The following is an 18,890-nucleotide window of genomic DNA, read 5'->3' on the forward strand; positions in this document are numbered from 1 at the left end:
TAGCCAACTTCACATTAGCTAGACTAAGTTAGCTAGTGGTTTACAGCCGCAACAGAACAGCTGTTGTTTACAAATACACCAGAAGTTATTTGGGGTTCCAGGGTTCACTTCCGCTCCTGCTGAAAAAGCTGTTAAATGTCTATAGTTACGGTTTGGGTGAGGTTTTAATTACACTTGGCTTTCTTCCAATGCAGCCTGTCCTGCCATTTGGGTGTCTACAAGTGAGGCGTGTCCTTGAGCTCAAGGCAAGCCATCTGTCATTAGTCTACATGGATTTGGTTGGAAGTATCACACAGATGCTACACAGAGAGAGAAATACTGAGCTTTGCAGACTGGTCTCAGACTAGATGTAACATAGGAAATGCCAAGCAACCCAAAGTTTGCGTGTTCGAATCGCATCACGGACAATTTTAGCAACTAATTGATCTTAATTGAAATGAAGAAAAAAAAACAAGCGGACACTAAGCCCTCCATGGAAATGAGTTTGACACCCTGCCCTAACATACATCAAAACCTTTCTGTCCTCGGCACTCCAATGGGTGCATGTTTTGGTTTTTGCCCTAGCACTACACAGCTGATGCAAATAATCGTCAAACTTTGATCATTTGAATCAGATGTGTATTTTTACGGAGGGGGGGTGACGGTGTTTGGTGAACGCTGTCCTGGAGCAAGCTGACGTTAGCCACAACCAATTGTAATTCGTAATATATTACGTAATATACGCTTAGCAAATTCGTAATATATCATGCAAAATGTATGACGGACATCCACACATACCATGTGAAACGTAACATATGTATTCTTACTACGAGTGTCTCGGATTTACGTAAAGAATACGACATGCTCAGACCACGTTCCAGATTTATGATCTTACGTTACAAAACCATCACATTCATTCATTGTAATGACGTGCTTGACTTAAGTGGCCACGCATCCTATACCCACAACTTTAGCAAGATTGTGCCAGATAAGTCCATATAAAAGCAAAGTGTCGCTAGCTAAAATTAGCGTTATCAGCTAGCGGTCTGTTTTGCGCGTGAAATCAAAACATACACTGGCGGTAACTGCACGTGTAATGTCTGCAGGCGTGATTCCATTTGAATGCATTATCAAAGGATTTGAGTTACAGCAAAGAAAGCCAACCGATACGTAAACTAACGTTTATTCATTACGGTAAGCCTATGTCAATGTCAACTTTTTACGAATGCAGGTAACGTTACTAGCAACAATTCTCAATCGCGTAGCGAGCCATCTAATAAATCCTAGACGTAACCAGTGCAGTATTATTGCAGTAGTGTAGTATACCAGTGCAGTAGTGTTGTCTGCGAGCTATAGTATTATTTACCCAAGCAAACAAGTAAACAGTAGTTGGGCACATCCTGAAATGCATAATGATGTCGATAACTATCGTTAGCTAGACAAACTTACAGGAGCTTCTAGCCAACTCAAAGGAGTTCCTCTGAGGTATAAGAAGATGCCTATGAACCTCTGAGGTATAAGAAGAGGTTCCAACAGAAGGTAACCACGTAGAGACCATGGTTATATAAAATGATTGAGGATTAACTAGCTACAACTTGCTTATATAAGGAATTCATGTTTCACAAAGAGTCAGATTTTTCGGGCAAACCAGCTGTCATGTAGTAAAAGATTGGATCCCACTTGAGAACCAGTCATAGGTAACGATAAGTGTTGAACACAAACATGCCATGCCCATTATCTCTTAAACAACGTGGTCAAGGAACAAATGGAGATGCTCCAAAACTGACCAAGGAAATTGAATTCAGCTGCCTGACTTGCTAGCCTACTACGTGAAAAACGTTATTTTTTACAAATGTTAACAAGTACTTATGTTTACCTCACTTTTATCACTGACTACCAATTAGGTTGCACCATGGCTAATCAACTTACCTGATGCAGTTCAGATTAGATAAGAAACACTTTCAGAACGTGGCCTCATAAAAATATGCTCTGGTCAACCTCCTAAATTCTAAAATTGAAATTCCCAGACCAAAAATTAAAATCTGTCTGGGAGAAAAGGCAACTCGTCGATCACACTAGCCACGCCCCGTAAAAAAAAAAACAGGCCTCAAATATCATTGGCTTAGTCATTTTACAAGTATCCTAGAATGCATTGTGATTGGTTCCGCTACCAGTCTGTAAATGTAGTCGTTTTTCTATTGGCGATCTACAATTTGTACGTGTATTAAGAATTTGGCGTGGAAGTGGCTCCCACTACTGAAAATGTATTGTAATTACAATGTTTTTACATTTACTGATTGCAAGAAACATTATGAACACCTGCCCTTTCCATGACATAGTCATAGACTGACCATGTGAATCCAGGTAAAAGCTATGATCCCTTACAGATGTCACCTGTTAAATTCACTTCAAACAGTGTAGATGCGGGGGAGGAGACGGGTTAAAGAAGGATTTTTAAGCCTTGAGACATGGTTTGTGTATGTGTTCCATTGAGGGTGAATGGGCAAAACAAAATATTGAAGTCCATTTGAACGGGGTACGGTAATACATTTACATTTAAGTCATTTAGCAGACGCTCTTATCCAGAGCGACTTACAAAGTGCCCCCCTTTCAGGAAGTGCCCCCTAATAAGTGCCAGGCGCACCAGTTTGAGTGTGTCAAGAATTGCAAATGCTGCTGGGTTTTTCGCACTCAACAGTTTCCTGAAAGAAGGCTCCGCCGCCCAAAGAACATCCAGCCAACTTGAAACAACTTTGGGAAGCATTGGCATCAATATAGACCGCTGTCCCTGTGGAACGCTTGACACCTTGTAGAGTCCATGCCCTGACAAATTGAGGCTGTTCTGAGGGCAAACGGCAGTACTACTCAATATAAGGAAGGTGTTCCTAATGTTTGGTACACTCAGTGTAATGATCCCATGATATTTGGTTGACATGTTGCCTTTCAATTCCTTTTAGCAATTAATGTGAAGCAGAGACAAAACCATATCATTTTGATCTGGACAGACTAAACATTTTTTTTAAATGGAGTGAATTTGTATCAAAGAACAGTGTCGTGTGTTCAACAACCGCAGCATCAGATGACATATCAACAGCTTTACTTGGCAAAAACAAATAAAAGACTGGACCACGCACAACAACCATTAGCAATTTCACTTGCCATCAAATATCCATTACATAGCAGATATTCTGTTGTGGGCACTGGGGATCAATATACCATTTTATGTTTAGGAGGTTGAGTGTGCTTTATTAATGCATCGATTACCTTTTAAATGTTTGTAGTGTAATGAATCAATGGGCTGATGGCCTTGTCTTTGTTTATAACCTTGATGTAGACGTGAGCTAATCAAATTGTATTGGTCACATGCGCCAAAAACAACCGGTGTAGACTTTACAGTGAAATGCTTGTTTATAAGCTTTTCCCAACGACCAGAGTAGAAAAAGAAAATGGTAACACAAGGAATAAAATACACAAGAATGGAGCTATATACAGGGACTACCAGTCCCAGATCAATGTGCAGAGAGAGGTATGAGGTAGATACTGTACAGTATCTACGTGAAGGCAGGGTAAAGAGACTAGGCATCAGGATAGATAATAATAAGAGTAAAATAAAGAACAGAGTAGCAGCAGTATATGAGAGTAAAAGTGTGTGTGTGGTGTCAGTAAGTGCGTGTGAGCATGTATATGGTGTGTATATATATATAGTCTAGTGATTATACTAGACTACTTATATTTACTGCACAGGGAACATTAAAAGGAAAACCACTCTGCCAAAAAATGCATTAGCCCACAATTGATACAGTCCCAAAATATTTTGCATGTCAGCAGTCAACTTTTCAAGATATTGTACTTTCGAGAAGCAAAGTGTCACTGGCCACATCATCATGATGATGCAAAATGCTAATAAAGAACTTTTCAACACCAATACCGATTATTGGAGGACCCCAAAAAAGCCAATACCGATTAAATCGGACAGTTTTTATATATTTGTAATAATGACAATTACAACAATACTGAATAAACAATGAAGACTTATTTTAATGTAATATGATAAAATCAATTTAGTCTCAAATAAATAATGAAACATGTTCAATTTGGTTTAAATAATGCAAAAACAGTGTTGGAGAAGAAAGTTCAAGTGCAATATGTGCCATGTAAAAAAGCTAACGTTTAAGTTCTTTGCTCAGAACATATCGGTTGATTGATGGTGATTCCTTTTAACATGAGTCTTAAATTTTCCCAGTCAAGAAGTTTTAGGTTGTAGTTATTATAGGAATTATAGGATTATTTCTCTCTATACCATTTGTATTTCATATACCTATGACTAATGGATGTTCTTATAGGCACTTTAGTATTGCCAGCCTAATCTCGGGAGTTGATAGGCTTGAAGTCAAACAGCACTGTGCTTCAAACATTGCTAAGAGCTGCTGGCAAACACAGTAAAGTGCTGTTTGAATGCATGCTTACGAGCCTGCTGCTGCCCATCACCGCTCAGTCAGACTGCTCTATCAAATATCAAATCATATACTTAATTATAATATAATAAAACAAGCCTTTGGTCATTAATATGGTGAAATCCGGAAACTATAATTTCGAAAACAAAAAGTTTATTCTTTCAGTGAAATACGGAACCATTCAGTATTTTATCAAACGGGTGGCAACCCTAAGTCTAAATATTGCCGTTGCATTGCACAACCTTTAACGTTATATAATTATGTAAAATTCTGGCAAATTAATTAGTCTTTGTTAGGAAGAAATGGTCTTCACACAGTTCGGAACGAGCCAGGCTGCCCAAACTGCTGCATATACCCTGACTCTGCTTGCACTGAACGCAAGAGAAGTGACACAATTTCCCTAGTTAATATTGCCTTCTAACATGAATTTCTTTTAACTACATATGCAGGTAAAAAAATATCTAATTGTGTATTGATTTTAAAAAGGCATTGATGTTTATGGTTTGGTACATTTGTGCAACGATTGTGCTTATTTCGCAAATGCGCTTTTGTTAAATCATCACCCACTTGGCGAAGTTGAGGTAAGCTATGATTCAATGATAAATTAACAGACACCGCATTGATTATATGCAATGCAGAACAAGATAGTTAACCTAGTAATATCAACCATGTGTAGTTTGTTTTTTATAAGACAAGTTTAATACTAGCTAGCTGCTTACCTTGGCTCCTTGCAACCACAAGGCCCTTTTGATGCTGCACTCACGTAAAGGTGGGCAGCCTGCCATGCAGTCTCCTCCTGGATTTCAATGTAATCAGCATCCAAAAAGGCTGATTTACCAATTGTAATAACTTGAAAATCGGCCCCAATTAATCGGCCATGCTGAGTAATCGGTCGACCTCTAGTTGTAACTCATAATAGGACTGTGTTAGAGGTCTAAAGGGTCCCTCACAACACTCCTGTGATAGGGTCATGTCAAAAAGCCAACATCTGAAACATCAAACCATGATGAAACCAACATCTTAATTTCAGCCAACCAAATAACACATAAAATAGACTGCGGAATCACATTTTAAAGAGCAAATTCTTTTGGTCAAAAGGTTTTGAAAGGTCAATTTCAAATAGGATTAATAAAGCACAAATGCAAAGAAAAATAGCCAAATATGCAGTTCTTGATACATTGCATGTTGACCCACGACTGCGTGGCCAAACATGACTCCAACACCAACATTAAGTTTGCTGACAACACAAGTGGTAGGCCTGATCACCGACAACAATGAGACGGCCTATGGGAGGATGTCAGAGAACTGGCAGTGTGGTGCCAGGACAACAACCTCTCCCTCAATGTGAGCAAGACAAAGGAGCTGATCGTGGACTCCAGGAAAAGGCAGGCCGAACATGCCCCCATTAACATTGACGGGGCTGTAGTGGAGCGGGTCAAGAGTTTCATGTTCCAACTAACTATCATGGTCCAAACATACCGAGACAGTCGTGAAGAGGGCACAACAAAACCTTTTCCCACTCTGGAGACTGAAAATATTTGGCATGGGCCCCCAGATCCTCAAAAGGTTCTACAGCTACACCATCGAGAGCATCACCGCATGGTATGGCAACTGCTCGGCATCTGACCGTAAGGCGCTACAGAGGGAAGTGCAAACGGCCCAGTACATCACTGGGGCCAAGCTTCCTGCCATCCAGGACCTATATAATAAGCGGTGTCAGAGGGAAGCCCATAAAATTGTCAGAGACTCCAGTCACCCAAGTTATAGACTGCTTTCTCTGCTACCGCGGCACCGGAGCGCCAAGTCTAGGACCAACAGGCTCCTCAGCTTCTAGCCCAAAGCCATTAGACACATAAAAATCACCACCACACAATATACATTGACCCCCTCCCCTTCTACACTGCTGCTACTCGCTGTTTGTTTGTTACCTATGCATAGTCACTTCGCCCCCACCTACATGTACAGATTACCTCAACTAGCCTGTACCTCTGCATACTGACGCGGTAACGGTGCCCGGTATCGAGTCAGTGTATTACTTTTTATTTTAGCCTACTTGGTAAATATTTTCTTCTTGAAGTGCACTGTTGGTTAAGGGCTTGTAAGTAAGCATTTCACGGTAAAGTCTACACTTGTTGTATTCGGCGCATGTGGCAAATAAAGTTTGAATTCATTGAACTATCCATATTCCGTCTTTCTTCACACATCAAGGTAAAAGTAACATCCAACTCACCAGCAGAAGATGAACATGATCCCAGATGACAGCCAGGTCCACCGATACATCCCAAGAAATACGGGTGCAAAACAAAGACAAAGGGAAAATTATGCCCATCTTATATTAATTTAATAGTTGTACATGCTGTCAAAGGTATGAAACAAGACCACACCCATGTAGAATTTAAAACCAGAAGTAAAAGAGAAATTATATACCTCAATAGTGTTGTTCCTGTTTAAACCACTGATTCTCAATTACAGATTAACGACATAAATCCTAGTTCCAGTTGATTAGCATGATATGTGCAGTGATACTACCAGGGAATCAAACTGTTCTCTCTTAACCACCCAGGGTTGTTGTTTCTTGTCAAATCCCGGAACATGGTGGCTATGCAGATTTACCCAAAGGGATTAGTTAGAAGAATTCACAATTCACCATCTGGCCTGTGCTGTAGATATTAAATGCATTAAAAACTGCATTAAAAGATATCCTGGCTGCTCACTTTTTGTTGGCAAAGAGGTTGCTCTAGGTTAACATCACCTGTGGTAGAAGAGCTAGGTCCAGGGTTGCCTTCAATGAAGCAAATTCCAATGGGATGAAAATAGAGTATCCGCTAGTTCTCCTTACTGCTGACCAATGAGGATGACTAGTGTTAAAGTCAACAGTGGATTAAGAGGGAGAAAGAAGAAGTACTTGGAGCAGTGACTGTCACACACTGTGTGCAAGTAAATCCTCTCGATGCTACCTTGGGGCTGAGCCTTGAACACAGGCAGCCTGGTTCAAAATCCTCTACTTTTTTAAAGCAGCAGCTCCACTGTCATTGTTTGACTGATTATTGAGACATGTAATACCCTCCATGACGCAGGATGACTGTCATGTACAGGTGCATGACAGTGGAGCTGATGGAATGACTAAAAATCCATTAAATTTAATCCTCCACATTATAATCTGTTTCATGACGGCATGCATATGCCTTTAATGGCTGACATTTCCGCACATCAATTACACATCTTTGAGATTACGTTGTACATTCCAAGAATACTTCAGTGTAAAAATAAGTCTTGATTTTACATGGCTACAATTTACATGTAAATGGTGGTTCTATGAATGGTTGCTGTTGTGTAACACTGCACCCGATGTCACATATCTTGGAGGAAGGAACTTTAAGCAAATATAGGCATTTCAGATTCTTACTCACCTCAGAGACTGTACTACAAGTGACATGGGCACAAGGGGTAAGGTGGGGAGAGACATTCCATGCATTCACCTGTCTGCTTCTGTTTAGTTCAAGAACAAGTCGCCAAACTGGTCCTGCTATTACACCTGTTCCCTTTCTGTGATGGCAGATATCTCCCCCACAACCTGAAACCAAATCCAGTGGTTTACAGTTACAACACAAACAAAGGCGTGAAAGGCAGAGACAAGCACATATGTGAACCTTACACTTTCAAGGCACTGTTTGTTCCGCAAACAATACAGGTGTTACCGGAGGAGAGGATGGTGAACAAGGAAGGAGTGTGGTGTACTTCTTCTCTTCTCATGGAGTTTGAACATAAATAAATTAATGTTTTTAATGTCATTTCAATACTGCATAAGCTTCAGCAGGTGAATTGGACTCAATGTTATATGGTGACAAACTACTGTCTTGTTGAGAGATCTGTCCTTCAGGATCACTTCAATGTATGTGACTTCTGTGTTATTTTACAAGAGGCAATACATGGCTGAAATTACAAAGCTGATAACTGTCACTAACACAAATACAAGAAGGTGTGTATTGATTTGGTGAGTCTTTTCCCCACAGTTATTATATCCATGAAGAGAAGAGATAAACAGTACTCAGATAGTTATAAGAGCTCTGATCTATTGTGTTCACCACGCCACCTACACAGCATGTGTGCGTTACAAACCATGTCCTGGGGTCCTCTGTGGCCTAGTCTAACTGAGGCAATAGCGCATTAACTGATACTATATCACCACCTGTTTGTTGCTGGCTATTTGTTTTTAGAAAGTAGCAGTTCTCAGGCACAGACAAGTGACGGACAACTCAGCATTTAGTGAGAGAAATGAGTGCTCTGAATTTAGCTGTCGAAGGAAACTAAATACGTTACCTGTACAATATTGTAATATGACCTCACCCTATTATCACTTGCTAACGTTACTGTATCAGTTAGCAGAAAGTGAAACATTGTTTCAGTAACAGTGTCAAATACAAAGTGTGTTACTAATCAACATCACTACATCTGTATTGATGTTTTTATTCTGAAGAGTAAACAGCTGATTTAATAGTCGTTTACAGACAAACAAACACAAAAGGTAACAAACATTACCATGATGTTCCAAAACTGTAGCGTTGAGCACGAGAATGTCATATGACAACGTTAACTTTAGTTTTTGTCATTAGCGTATGTCATTTGATCCTTTTGAGCATCCGTAGTCCTGTGTTTACATGTGTAGCGAACCATGTTAGCTAGCTATGCTAGCCGTAAGCAACACATTCATATTTTCGAATGAGTGAGTGACACGTTTGTCCAGGCACATGCTCGTTTAAGTCAGCCGGTCTGCTGTCGTAGCCATGCTATCGAGGTTAGAGCAAGTTAGCGAGCTAAGTTAACTTGAATTTGACTTATTTCAACAGGTGGCAGGCGCTAGCTAAAGTTAGCTAGCACGTAAGACTGAATCCCATGGCCTGATCACATGTGAGTAAGCTGTCTTGCGCACAAATTCTATAAATATGTAGCTAGCTAACTGGTGAATCTCGTTTAGGTTTTCATGCTAGGACCTCAGTTCTTTAAATCATTGAGAGGGATTTGTCTGCTTCAAAGAGTGCTTGTAGCTGAAAACATCTATGTGCGAACTGCACAAGGTGCCTCGCTGAATTTGGTAAAAGCTCGTCAAAACAGTTGCTACGTGTCTGTGTTACCTCAAGGTCAGGTAAACTTCATTGAAATGCAGCCGGTCACCGGGACTGATTATGCTGTCGAGCTTGAGACAAACAGCATTGAACATGGCAACGACCACCTGCTGTCACCTGCACATGGTGCATCAACCGATCCAGTTGCTGCTGAGGAGAGTCACTTGCATTGCAATGTGAAGGAGCTCATTGCCCCTGGTGAGAAATATTTATCCTACCCTCTGTGGTGCTTGTTTTCATTACATGTATCATCACTGAAATCGAAAACTCATAAATGATGATTAGAGAATTGTAAGAAAGTACTCTTCTTGACAGTGCATCCCACAGTAATTTATTGGATGACATGTTGCGCAAACAGACAGAAGCCCCTTTGTTTTCATCCAAGTACAGTATGTTGTTGTTATTATGTACTGTCTTAGTGGTGGCCAGTGTCATGGCCTAATATCAGAATTATAGTGTCGTCACTCTCACAAGATGTCTGACCTTCTAGCATACTGTTTACATGCTTGCTGTTGTCAAAACAGGCAGTTAACCCACTGTTCCTAGGCTGTCATTGAAAATAAGAATTTGTTCTTAACTGACTTGCCTAGTTAAATAAAGGTTAAAAAAACATATTAAAAAGGCAATTCCATGGTAACAAAATGACAGAGACTCCAAACAAGAAACATTGATTTTTAAGTTTAACAAACCATTGAACTCTATGCACAATGACCACAGAACTCTATGCACAATCACTATTAGACAGTAAATAAAACATGTTTTACTGGAAACTCTTTGCTAGCAGAATTATGGTTAAATCTCCCTCAGTATTATTCTGGAACCAGAACTTTGTATCTGCAGTGTTATTCCTGTAAAATGTGTTTTTATAAAAGTTTCTGTGGAACTTGTTAAAAATTGTCCTTGTGCATAAAGTTATATATTTTATAACTTTGAAATCAATAGTTTTTGTTTGGTTTACATTTTTTTAGTGAAATATCTGTGTCTCAGTGTAATTCTGTTACCGTGGAATTGCCCCGACACAGAACAGTGGATGGGGTGGAGTCACACACACACACACACACACACACACACACACACACACACACAATCTGTCTAGTCAGACCATGAATTGTACAACGATCAGTTTTTGCAGTTGCTCAACTACTTCCAATGAATAGCTTATATTCACTAGCTACAAACATTAATTACATTCATCCAGATACTTGGAGAGCCTTTTACTTGAAAAGTATGTCTGAGGTATTTGAAGGATCCATCTTAGCCTTCCACATGCTGTCATCATCTCCCCCTTGTTCCTCAGAACATGAAATAGTGAAGAGGATCAAGAAGACACCCAAGAAGCCACGTGGAAGGAAACAGAAGTCTAAGTCATCTGAACGTTCTGACAATCTTATGTCCGAACTTCCATTTGCAAGTACAGCAATATGGAAGGACCTCGGCTGTAAGTAAAACCGTCTATGCCATATTATTTGTTTTGCAGTGGATTCCAGGCTAACTCAAATCAACATATCCAGGCTAATATAACACAGTTAGTTGTAACATACCTTCATTGAGAGGATGTGCTCAGTAGTTCCCATAGTGTGACCAGTTGATGGTTTCTTTCCATTTTAACTGGCTGGGCGAGTAGGAGAGCAGAAATTTGACTAGCGGCACCGACTCTGTAAGTCTATAATGACTGGTTATTTGTAGTTGCCAATTGATGCAAGGATCTTCCTTGTACCGCAGCTGCCCTTGCATTCAAATTTTCTCCAGCTGCCTACTGGCGATGAATAATGCATTGTTGACTTGACTGGCAGTTGGTTTTACAGGAGGGCAGTCAAATCCAACTACAGAATAACGGAATCACACATTTATCTCTTGTACAACACTAATATCATTGTGTTACATTTCCCCCAGTTACCAAGCCAGAGGCCAAATTGAAAAATAAACGAAAGAGAGGTGCAAGTGGTCGGGTAGAAAGTGAAGAGGATGCAGATACAAAGAAGAAGAAGAAGAAGGAAACACAACGCCCAAACTACTTTGTTTCAATACCCATCACAAATCCCAAGGTACAATTTAGTGATATATTTTTGTTGAGAAATTCATTTTTATTTTATTTTGGGGTATTTCTCTATATAGTGTGTCCATATAAACTCACTATATTTAGAATACATACAGCATGTGATCACAAAACAACTGCTACATAGAAAACAGTTTAACATCTGTGTTGATCAAAGGCAATAGGGTTTGGCTGGGGTAGGCCGTCATTGTAAATAAGAATTTGTTCTTAACTGACTTGCCTAGTTAAATAAAGGTTTAATAAAAATAATAATATCTTTGATTAACACAATGTTATACTGTTTTTTTAAATGTTGTCGTCCCATCTCGAGACTTACGCAACTTCGTGCATTTGTTAAAAAGCGTTTATCCTCGTTATAACCTCTGTCGACTATTATATCTTAGATGCTTCATCAGAAACAACAGCTCCTTGGGCTGTATTATCTCTCGACGCAGAAAAAGCTTTCGATAGACTAGAATGGTCATATCTCTGGTCTGTCTTGGAACATATGGGAATTGGCTCCAATTTCACTAATATGATTTAAATACTATATGCCAATCCCCTAGCCATAGTTATAACAGGTAATATCTGCTCTGCTCCATTCAGAATCACTCGAAGCAGCAGACAAGGCAATCCAATTTCGCCTTTGCTATTCTCATATCCCTGGAACCTCTGGCCAGGTAATTCATCAATCGAAGGAAATAACACCAATTTATCTATCTACAGATCTCGTTATATGTTGACAATATTTTACTATTTCTAGACATTGTTTCTCAGTCGCTCCAAAATACATTTAAGATCATAGATACATTCAGCTTCATCTCAAGCTATAAAATTTATCTAACCGAATCGGCTCTATTGCCTCTCAAGCCCCCGATGGAGGACGCCATCTCTACTTATGGAATCCTAATTGTTTCCCATTTTAAATATTTAGGAGTAGATATATTTCCTTCCATGGATAAAACCATTGCCAGAAACTTTAACAGAACGCTCAAATCAATTTACTCCGACCTCAGTATATGGAATGATATCCCAGTTACTTTAACCTGAATTTCTCTAGTTCAATGCGTCCCATATGCTTCTGCTTCTGGCTATTGGATTTAAATTCATAGTGCAGTTTCAAAAGTTTACGGTACACTCAGAGTATTCAGACCCCTTGACTTTTTCCAAATTCTGTTACGTTATAGCCTTATTCTAAAATGGACTAAATCATTTTTCCCCTCATCAATCTACACACCATATCGCATAATGACAAAGTAAAAACAGGTTTTTAGAAATGTTTGCAAATTTATAACAAATAAAAAACAGAAATTCCTTATTTACATAAGTATTCAGACCTTTGCTATGAGACTCGAAATTGAGCTCGGATGCATCCTGTTTCCACTGATCCTCCTTTCAATATACAACTTGATTGATAAATTAAATTGATTGCACATGATTTGGAAAGGCACACACCTGTCTATATAAGGTCCCACAGTTGACAGTGCATGTCAGAGAAAAAAACCAAGCCCTGAGGTTCTAGGAATTGTCCGTAGAGCTCTGAGACGGGATTGTCTTGAGGCACAGATCTGGGGACGGATACAAAAATGTCTGCAGCATTGAAGGTCCCCAAGAACACTGGCCTCCATCATTCTTAAAAGGTAGAAGTTTGAAACCACCAGGACTCTTCCTGGAGCTGGCTGACCGGCCCTCCTGCGCAATCGGGGGAGAAGGGCTTTGGTCAGGGAGGTGACCAAGAACCCGATGGTCACTCTGACAGAGCTCAAGAGTTCCTCAGTGGAGATGGAAGAACCTTTCAGAATGACAACAATGTCTGCAGTACTCCACCAATCAGACCTTTATGGTAGAATGGCCAGATGGAAGCCACTCCTCAGTAAAAGGCACATGACAGCCCGCTTGGAGTTTGCCAACAGGAGCCTAAAGACTCTCAGACCATGAGAAACAAGATTCTCTGGTCTGATGAAACCAAGATTGAACACTTTGGCCTGAATGCCAAGCTTCATGTTTGGAGGAAACCTGGCACCATCCCTACAGTGAAGCATGGTGGTGGCAGCATCATGCTGTGGGGATGTTTTTCAGCGGTAGGGACTGGGAGACTAGTCAGGATCGAGGGAAAGATGAACGGAGCAAAGAACCAGAGATCCTTGATGAAAACCTGCTCCAGAGTGCTCAGGACCTCAGACTGAAATACATTTCGAAGAGCATGAATTTAAATATTCAATGCTTTGAATCTATTATGTTACTTACTTAACGATGATAACCCCTTGAATCTCTCCATCAATCAGACAGGATTACTGCTGGCAGACAGCACTGCTGCACAGACAAATGTTGGCTCTGAGATGGCAACCACCCCACTTTTTAACCATTTAGAAGTTATAACATTAGAATTATCGACAGTGAGAATGAATGGTGCTAGTCAAGGAACAATTGAGCCCTGGAAGTAAAGAACAATCTCAGCTAAAGCCCCACGCATACAAACCAATTATGTATATTTATTTAGACTTTGGTACTTTCTTTGCTTTCAAGCCCAGGGGGAAGGGGTGGTACAGCCAGAAGAGGACTGGCCACCCCTCGTAGCCTGGTTCCCTTCTAGGTTTCTTCCTAGGTTCTGGCCTTTCTAGGGAGTTTTTCCTAGCCACCGTGCTTCTACACCTGCATTGCTTGCTGATTCGGGGTTTTGGCTGCGTTTCTTCTGTACAGTACTTTTTGACATCAGATGATTTAAGAATGGCTTTATAAATACATTTGATTGATTTGTATGTGGGAGATTCTCTGGTTATTATATATAAATGCTGGATGGCAGGAGGGTGAATGGCATGTTCTACTTGTGCAGATCAGTGAAGGTGTGGGGGTGGTGCAGGCCCTGGTGATGCAGAGAGACTCCAGACTCACACGGGCTCTGGTGCCTGTGGGCAGTCTTCACATCACGCTGCTGGTGACTCACTTGGCCAGTCAAGAGGAAGTCAACTTGTGAGTGTCTGCAGCTGATTTAAACTATTTCAACCAGATAGCCACCGTGTTTGATCGGGATTGTAGTAGAATAATTCTGTCTGTTTCTATGTCCTACGCATTTTATTAATAAAACTGATAAAACGACACCTTTTGGAACAATGCGAACTGTGAGGAGACGCACACTCTACACACACACACATGTATGTATGGTGGTATTATACATATTGTATTGTAGATATCTAGTGGTGTAATGTGTTTCATCATTTTGCCTTCATTTGTTTGGACCCCAGGAAGAGCTAATGGGGATCCTTAATAAATAAAAATGTTGTAGCCGACGATATTGATTCATCTATAATTTGTCAATAGGTTAAAATAATAATACAAATCAAACATACAGTAAAACACAATGCAGGTAACAATGTCCTCTTTTTTTTAACCTCTATAACCACTGAATATATAGGCCTACGATCTCCCTCTGATAAACAAATGGCTATAGATCTGACTGTGTACACATCCCAGGCAGTTGAATTTTGCATCACTAAAAACTGCAGGGATGAATGATGTATTAGCCTGAGTGGCTACTGTGTGAGCATGGTGTGGTGGGAAGAGAAAGAGGATGGAGAGAGGATGGAGAGGGGATTAATGCCATGGGATTGATCTGGCTGTTGTGCTGTGCTGACTGCAGGGCGGTGTGTGCAGTGGCCCAAATGAAGGCAGCGCTGCGGGACCTGCTGCGGGGGCGGGAGCTCATCCTGCCCTTCCATGGCATCGGACACTTCAGGAATGAGGTGGCGTTCGTAGAGCTGGCTCAGGGAGAACACCTCGCCACTCTGGCCCAGATCACAGGTGGGTGCTACTGCTGCCCCACCCACTCTGCCTTTTTTTCCCCCATCCTCTTCCTCCCTCTGCTTCTCTCCCGTGTGCGTCATCTTTGACGTCATTCACCATGCCTTGCTTAGCTATATGTTAGTCGTATATAGATGTGAGCTGGGATGCCAATTCAAGGTAAATCTGTTATGTATGAGGATTTCCAAGGGTCAGCCCTCAGCACAGTTTTGTTTACCCATTTATCATAAAATAATATTTAATGTTTAGCTTTTTTTTTCTCTTTAGCAAAATCTGATATTGGTATTATTTTTTAAACTTATTTTTAGATATTTCTTACTGTTTCCAATTAAACAGTTTTTTTTAGATGGCGCAAGGTTTCCTAAATACAGACACTAACGGATTATGTTATCAGCAGCTGTCCTGCCCAGTCCTGTACTTCCACTAACCGCTATACACCCGCCCTCTCCTCTTCTCTCCTATTGATTATCTCTTTATCTTACACCATCCTGGGCTAAAGTTGCTCTCTCCCTCGCTGTCCTGCATTGCAAATGGATCTGCTGTTGTTATTCCCATCAACCTCTCTCTCTGTCTCTGTGGTCATTCGCTCCAGGGGTTGTGAGGAAAACATTTGAGGAGAAAGGCCTCTCGTCTGGCGACGGCAAAGCGTTCAAGCCCCACCTTACCTTCATGAAACTGTCCAAAGCTCCTAAGCTACGCAGTCAGGTGAGCCTCATCACTCCTCATCACTCTGGCTGGAATGGCATGCATTGAGAACAACACCGACTCAGACAGACAAACAACACTGCTGTGTGGAGGTCTAGGGCAGCTTCACTCTCCTTTCAGACTGACAAGCTTCTCTGCCTTTGAGGCATACCTTATGTGGGTGAGCAGGTAAGACGATGAAATGTGTGGAGGGTAGTGACGCTGAGTCATTCACAGCTAGGTGTACATTTCTATTCTGCCTCGTATAATCTTGATTGACTTAAATCTGGCTGTCTGGAGTCTTAATGTCATTGATTATAATAATGTGTTATCATGAAATAAGTCTCTACATGATCATTCTAGACTTGGGAATGAAAATCAGTAGTTATGGAGCGTATGAATTATCATACCCTATTATAATACAGTGATACAAAATGAGGAAAGGTTATTCCTGTGAATACTGTTGAGCTTATAAATGGCGTACAATATCTTTAGTCTACGTCACTGTCATGTGGAAGGAAGCAGGCCCGTTAAATGTTCATTTTGAGAGAATGTATATTTGGAACAGCGGTCCACTATTTGACATGGTTGCCATCGTGGCCAAGTGAAAGATTGTTATGGTTGCCATCGTGGCCAAGTGACCGATGGTTATGGTTGCCATCGTGACCGATGGTTATGGTTGCCATCGTGGCCAAGTGACCGATGGTTATGGTGGCCAAGTGACCGAGGGTTATGGTTGCCATCGTGACCGATGGTTATGGTTGCCATCGTGACCGATGGTTATGGTTGCCATCGTGACCGATGGTTATGGTTGCCATCGTGACCGATGGTTATGGTTGCCATGACCGTGGTTATGGTTGCCGATGGTTATGGTTGCCATCGCGTGACCGATGGTTATGGTTGCATCGTGACCGATGGTTATGGTTGCCATCGTGGCCAAGTGACCGCCATCGTGGCCAGTGACCGATGGTTATGGTGGCCAAGTGACCGAGGGTTATGGTTGCCATCGTGACCGATGACCGATGGTTGCCATGGTTATGGTTTGCCATGACCGATGGTTATGGTTGCCATCGTGGCCAAGTGACCGAGGGTTATGGTTGCCATCGTGACCATGGTTATGGTTGCCATCGTGTGACCGATGGTTATGGTTGCCATCGTGGCCAAGTGACCGATGGTTATGGTTGCCATCGTGGCCAAGTAACCGATGATTATGGTTGCCATCGTGGCCAAGTGACCGATGGTTATGGTTGCCATCGTGACCGATGGTTATGGTTGCCATCGTGGCCAAGTGACCGATGGTTATGGTTGCCATCGTGACCGATGGTTATGGTTGCCATCGTGGCCAAGTGACCGATGGTTATGGTTGCCATCGTGACCGATGGTTATGGTTGCCATCGTGGCCAAGTGACCGATGGTTATGGTGGCCAAGTGACCGAGGGTTATGGTTGCCATCGTGACCGATGGTTATGGTTGCCATCGTGACCGATGGTTATGGTTGCCATCGTGACCGATGGTTATGGTTGCCATCGTGGCCAAGTGACCGATGGTTATGGTTGCCATCGTGACCGATGGTTATGGTTGCCATCGTGGCCAAGTGACCGATGGTTATGGTGGCCAAGTGACCGATGGTTATGGTTGCCATCGTCGTGACCCATCGTGACCGATGGTTATGGTTGCCATCGTGGCCAAGTGACCGATGGTTATGGTTGCCATCGTGGCCAAGTGACCGATGGTTATGGTTGCCATCGTGACCAATGGTTATGGTTGCCATCGTGACCGATGGTTATGGTTGCCATCGTGACCGATGGTTATGGTTGCCATCGTGGCCAAGTGACCGATGGTTATGGTTGCCATCGTGACCGATGGTTATGGTTGCCATCGTGGCCAAGTGACCGATGGTTATGGTTGCCAAGTGACCGATGGTTATGGTTGCCATCGTGACCGATGGTTATGGTTGCCATCGTGGCCAAGGACCGATGGTTATGGTTGCCATCGTGGCCAAGTGACCGATGGTTATGGTGGCCATCGTGACCGAGGGTTATGGTTGCCATCGTGACCGATGGTTATGGTTGCCATCGTGACCGATGGTTATGGTGACCGAGGGTTATGGTTGCCATCGTGACCGATGGTTATGGTTGCCATCGTGGCCAAGTGACCGATGGTTATGGTTGCCATCGTGGCCACCGATGGTTATGGTTGCCATCGTGACCGATGGTTATGGTTGCCATCGTGGCCAAGTGACCGATGGTTATGGTGGCCAAGTGACCGAGGCTTATGGTTGCCATCGTGACCGATGGTTATGGTTGCCATCGTGGCCAAGTGACCGAGGGTTATGGTTGCCATCGTGGCCAAGTGACCGATGGTTATGGTTGCCATCGTGGCCAAGTGACCGATGGTTATGGTTGCCATCGTGGCCAAGTGACCGATGGTTATGGTTGCCATCGTGGCCAAGTGACCGATGGTTATGGTTGCCATCGTGACCGATGGTTATGGTTGCCATCGTGACCGATGGTTATGGTTGCCATCGTGACCGATGGTTATGGTTGCCATCGTGGCCAAGTGACCGATGGTTATGGTTGCCATCGTGGCCAAGTGACCGATGGTTATGGTGGCCATCGTGACCGATGGTTATGGTTGCCATCGTGACCGATGGTTATGTTTGCCATCGTGGCCAAGTGACCGATGGTTATGGTGGCCAAGTGACCGAGGGTTATGTTTGCCATCGTGGCCAAGTGACCGAGGGTTATGGTTGCCATCGTGGCCAAGTGACCGATGGTTATGGTTGCCATCGTGGCCAAGTGACCGATGGTTATGGTT

General features: G+C 42.1%; 2 protein-coding genes across 5 annotated transcripts in view; one reads left to right on the plus strand and one right to left on the minus strand.

The window, feature by feature from the left end:
- LOC118386842 (protein 4.1-like) overlaps window positions 1-7,029 on the minus strand; it is a 95,941-nt gene extending 88,912 nt beyond the window's left edge. Inside the window, exon 1 of one of the 2 annotated variants that reach the window (XM_035774745.2) lies at window positions 6,664-7,029. The gene's annotated coding sequence lies outside the window, so the exon portion shown is untranslated. Of the gene's footprint in view, window positions 1-1,908; window positions 2,060-6,663 lie in introns of those variants that run through there. The other variant, XM_035774744.2, reaches the window with a different exon arrangement.
- Window positions 7,030-8,989: 1,960 nt separating this feature from the next.
- LOC118386845 (A-kinase anchor protein 7) overlaps window positions 8,990-18,890 on the plus strand; it is a 59,711-nt gene continuing 49,810 nt past the window's right edge. The window contains exons 1-8 of one of the 3 annotated variants that reach the window (XM_052523532.1): window positions 8,990-9,156; window positions 9,281-9,341; window positions 9,572-9,754; window positions 10,854-10,994; window positions 11,450-11,601; window positions 14,425-14,561; window positions 15,229-15,389; window positions 15,982-16,094. In XM_052523532.1, coding sequence (XP_052379492.1) covers window positions 9,592-9,754; window positions 10,854-10,994; window positions 11,450-11,601; window positions 14,425-14,561; window positions 15,229-15,389; window positions 15,982-16,094 — 867 coding nt within the window. In that variant the 5' untranslated portion in view covers window positions 8,990-9,156; window positions 9,281-9,341; window positions 9,572-9,591. Of the gene's footprint in view, window positions 9,755-10,853; window positions 10,995-11,449; window positions 11,602-14,424; window positions 14,562-15,228; window positions 15,390-15,981; window positions 16,095-18,890 lie in introns of all 3 variants that reach the window. The other 2 variants (XM_035774765.2, XM_035774764.2) reach the window with 2 other exon arrangements.

Source organism: Oncorhynchus keta, chromosome 8 (genome assembly GCF_023373465.1).
Source record: "Oncorhynchus keta strain PuntledgeMale-10-30-2019 chromosome 8, Oket_V2, whole genome shotgun sequence".
NCBI classification, from domain to species: Eukaryota; Metazoa; Chordata; class Actinopteri; order Salmoniformes; family Salmonidae; genus Oncorhynchus; species Oncorhynchus keta.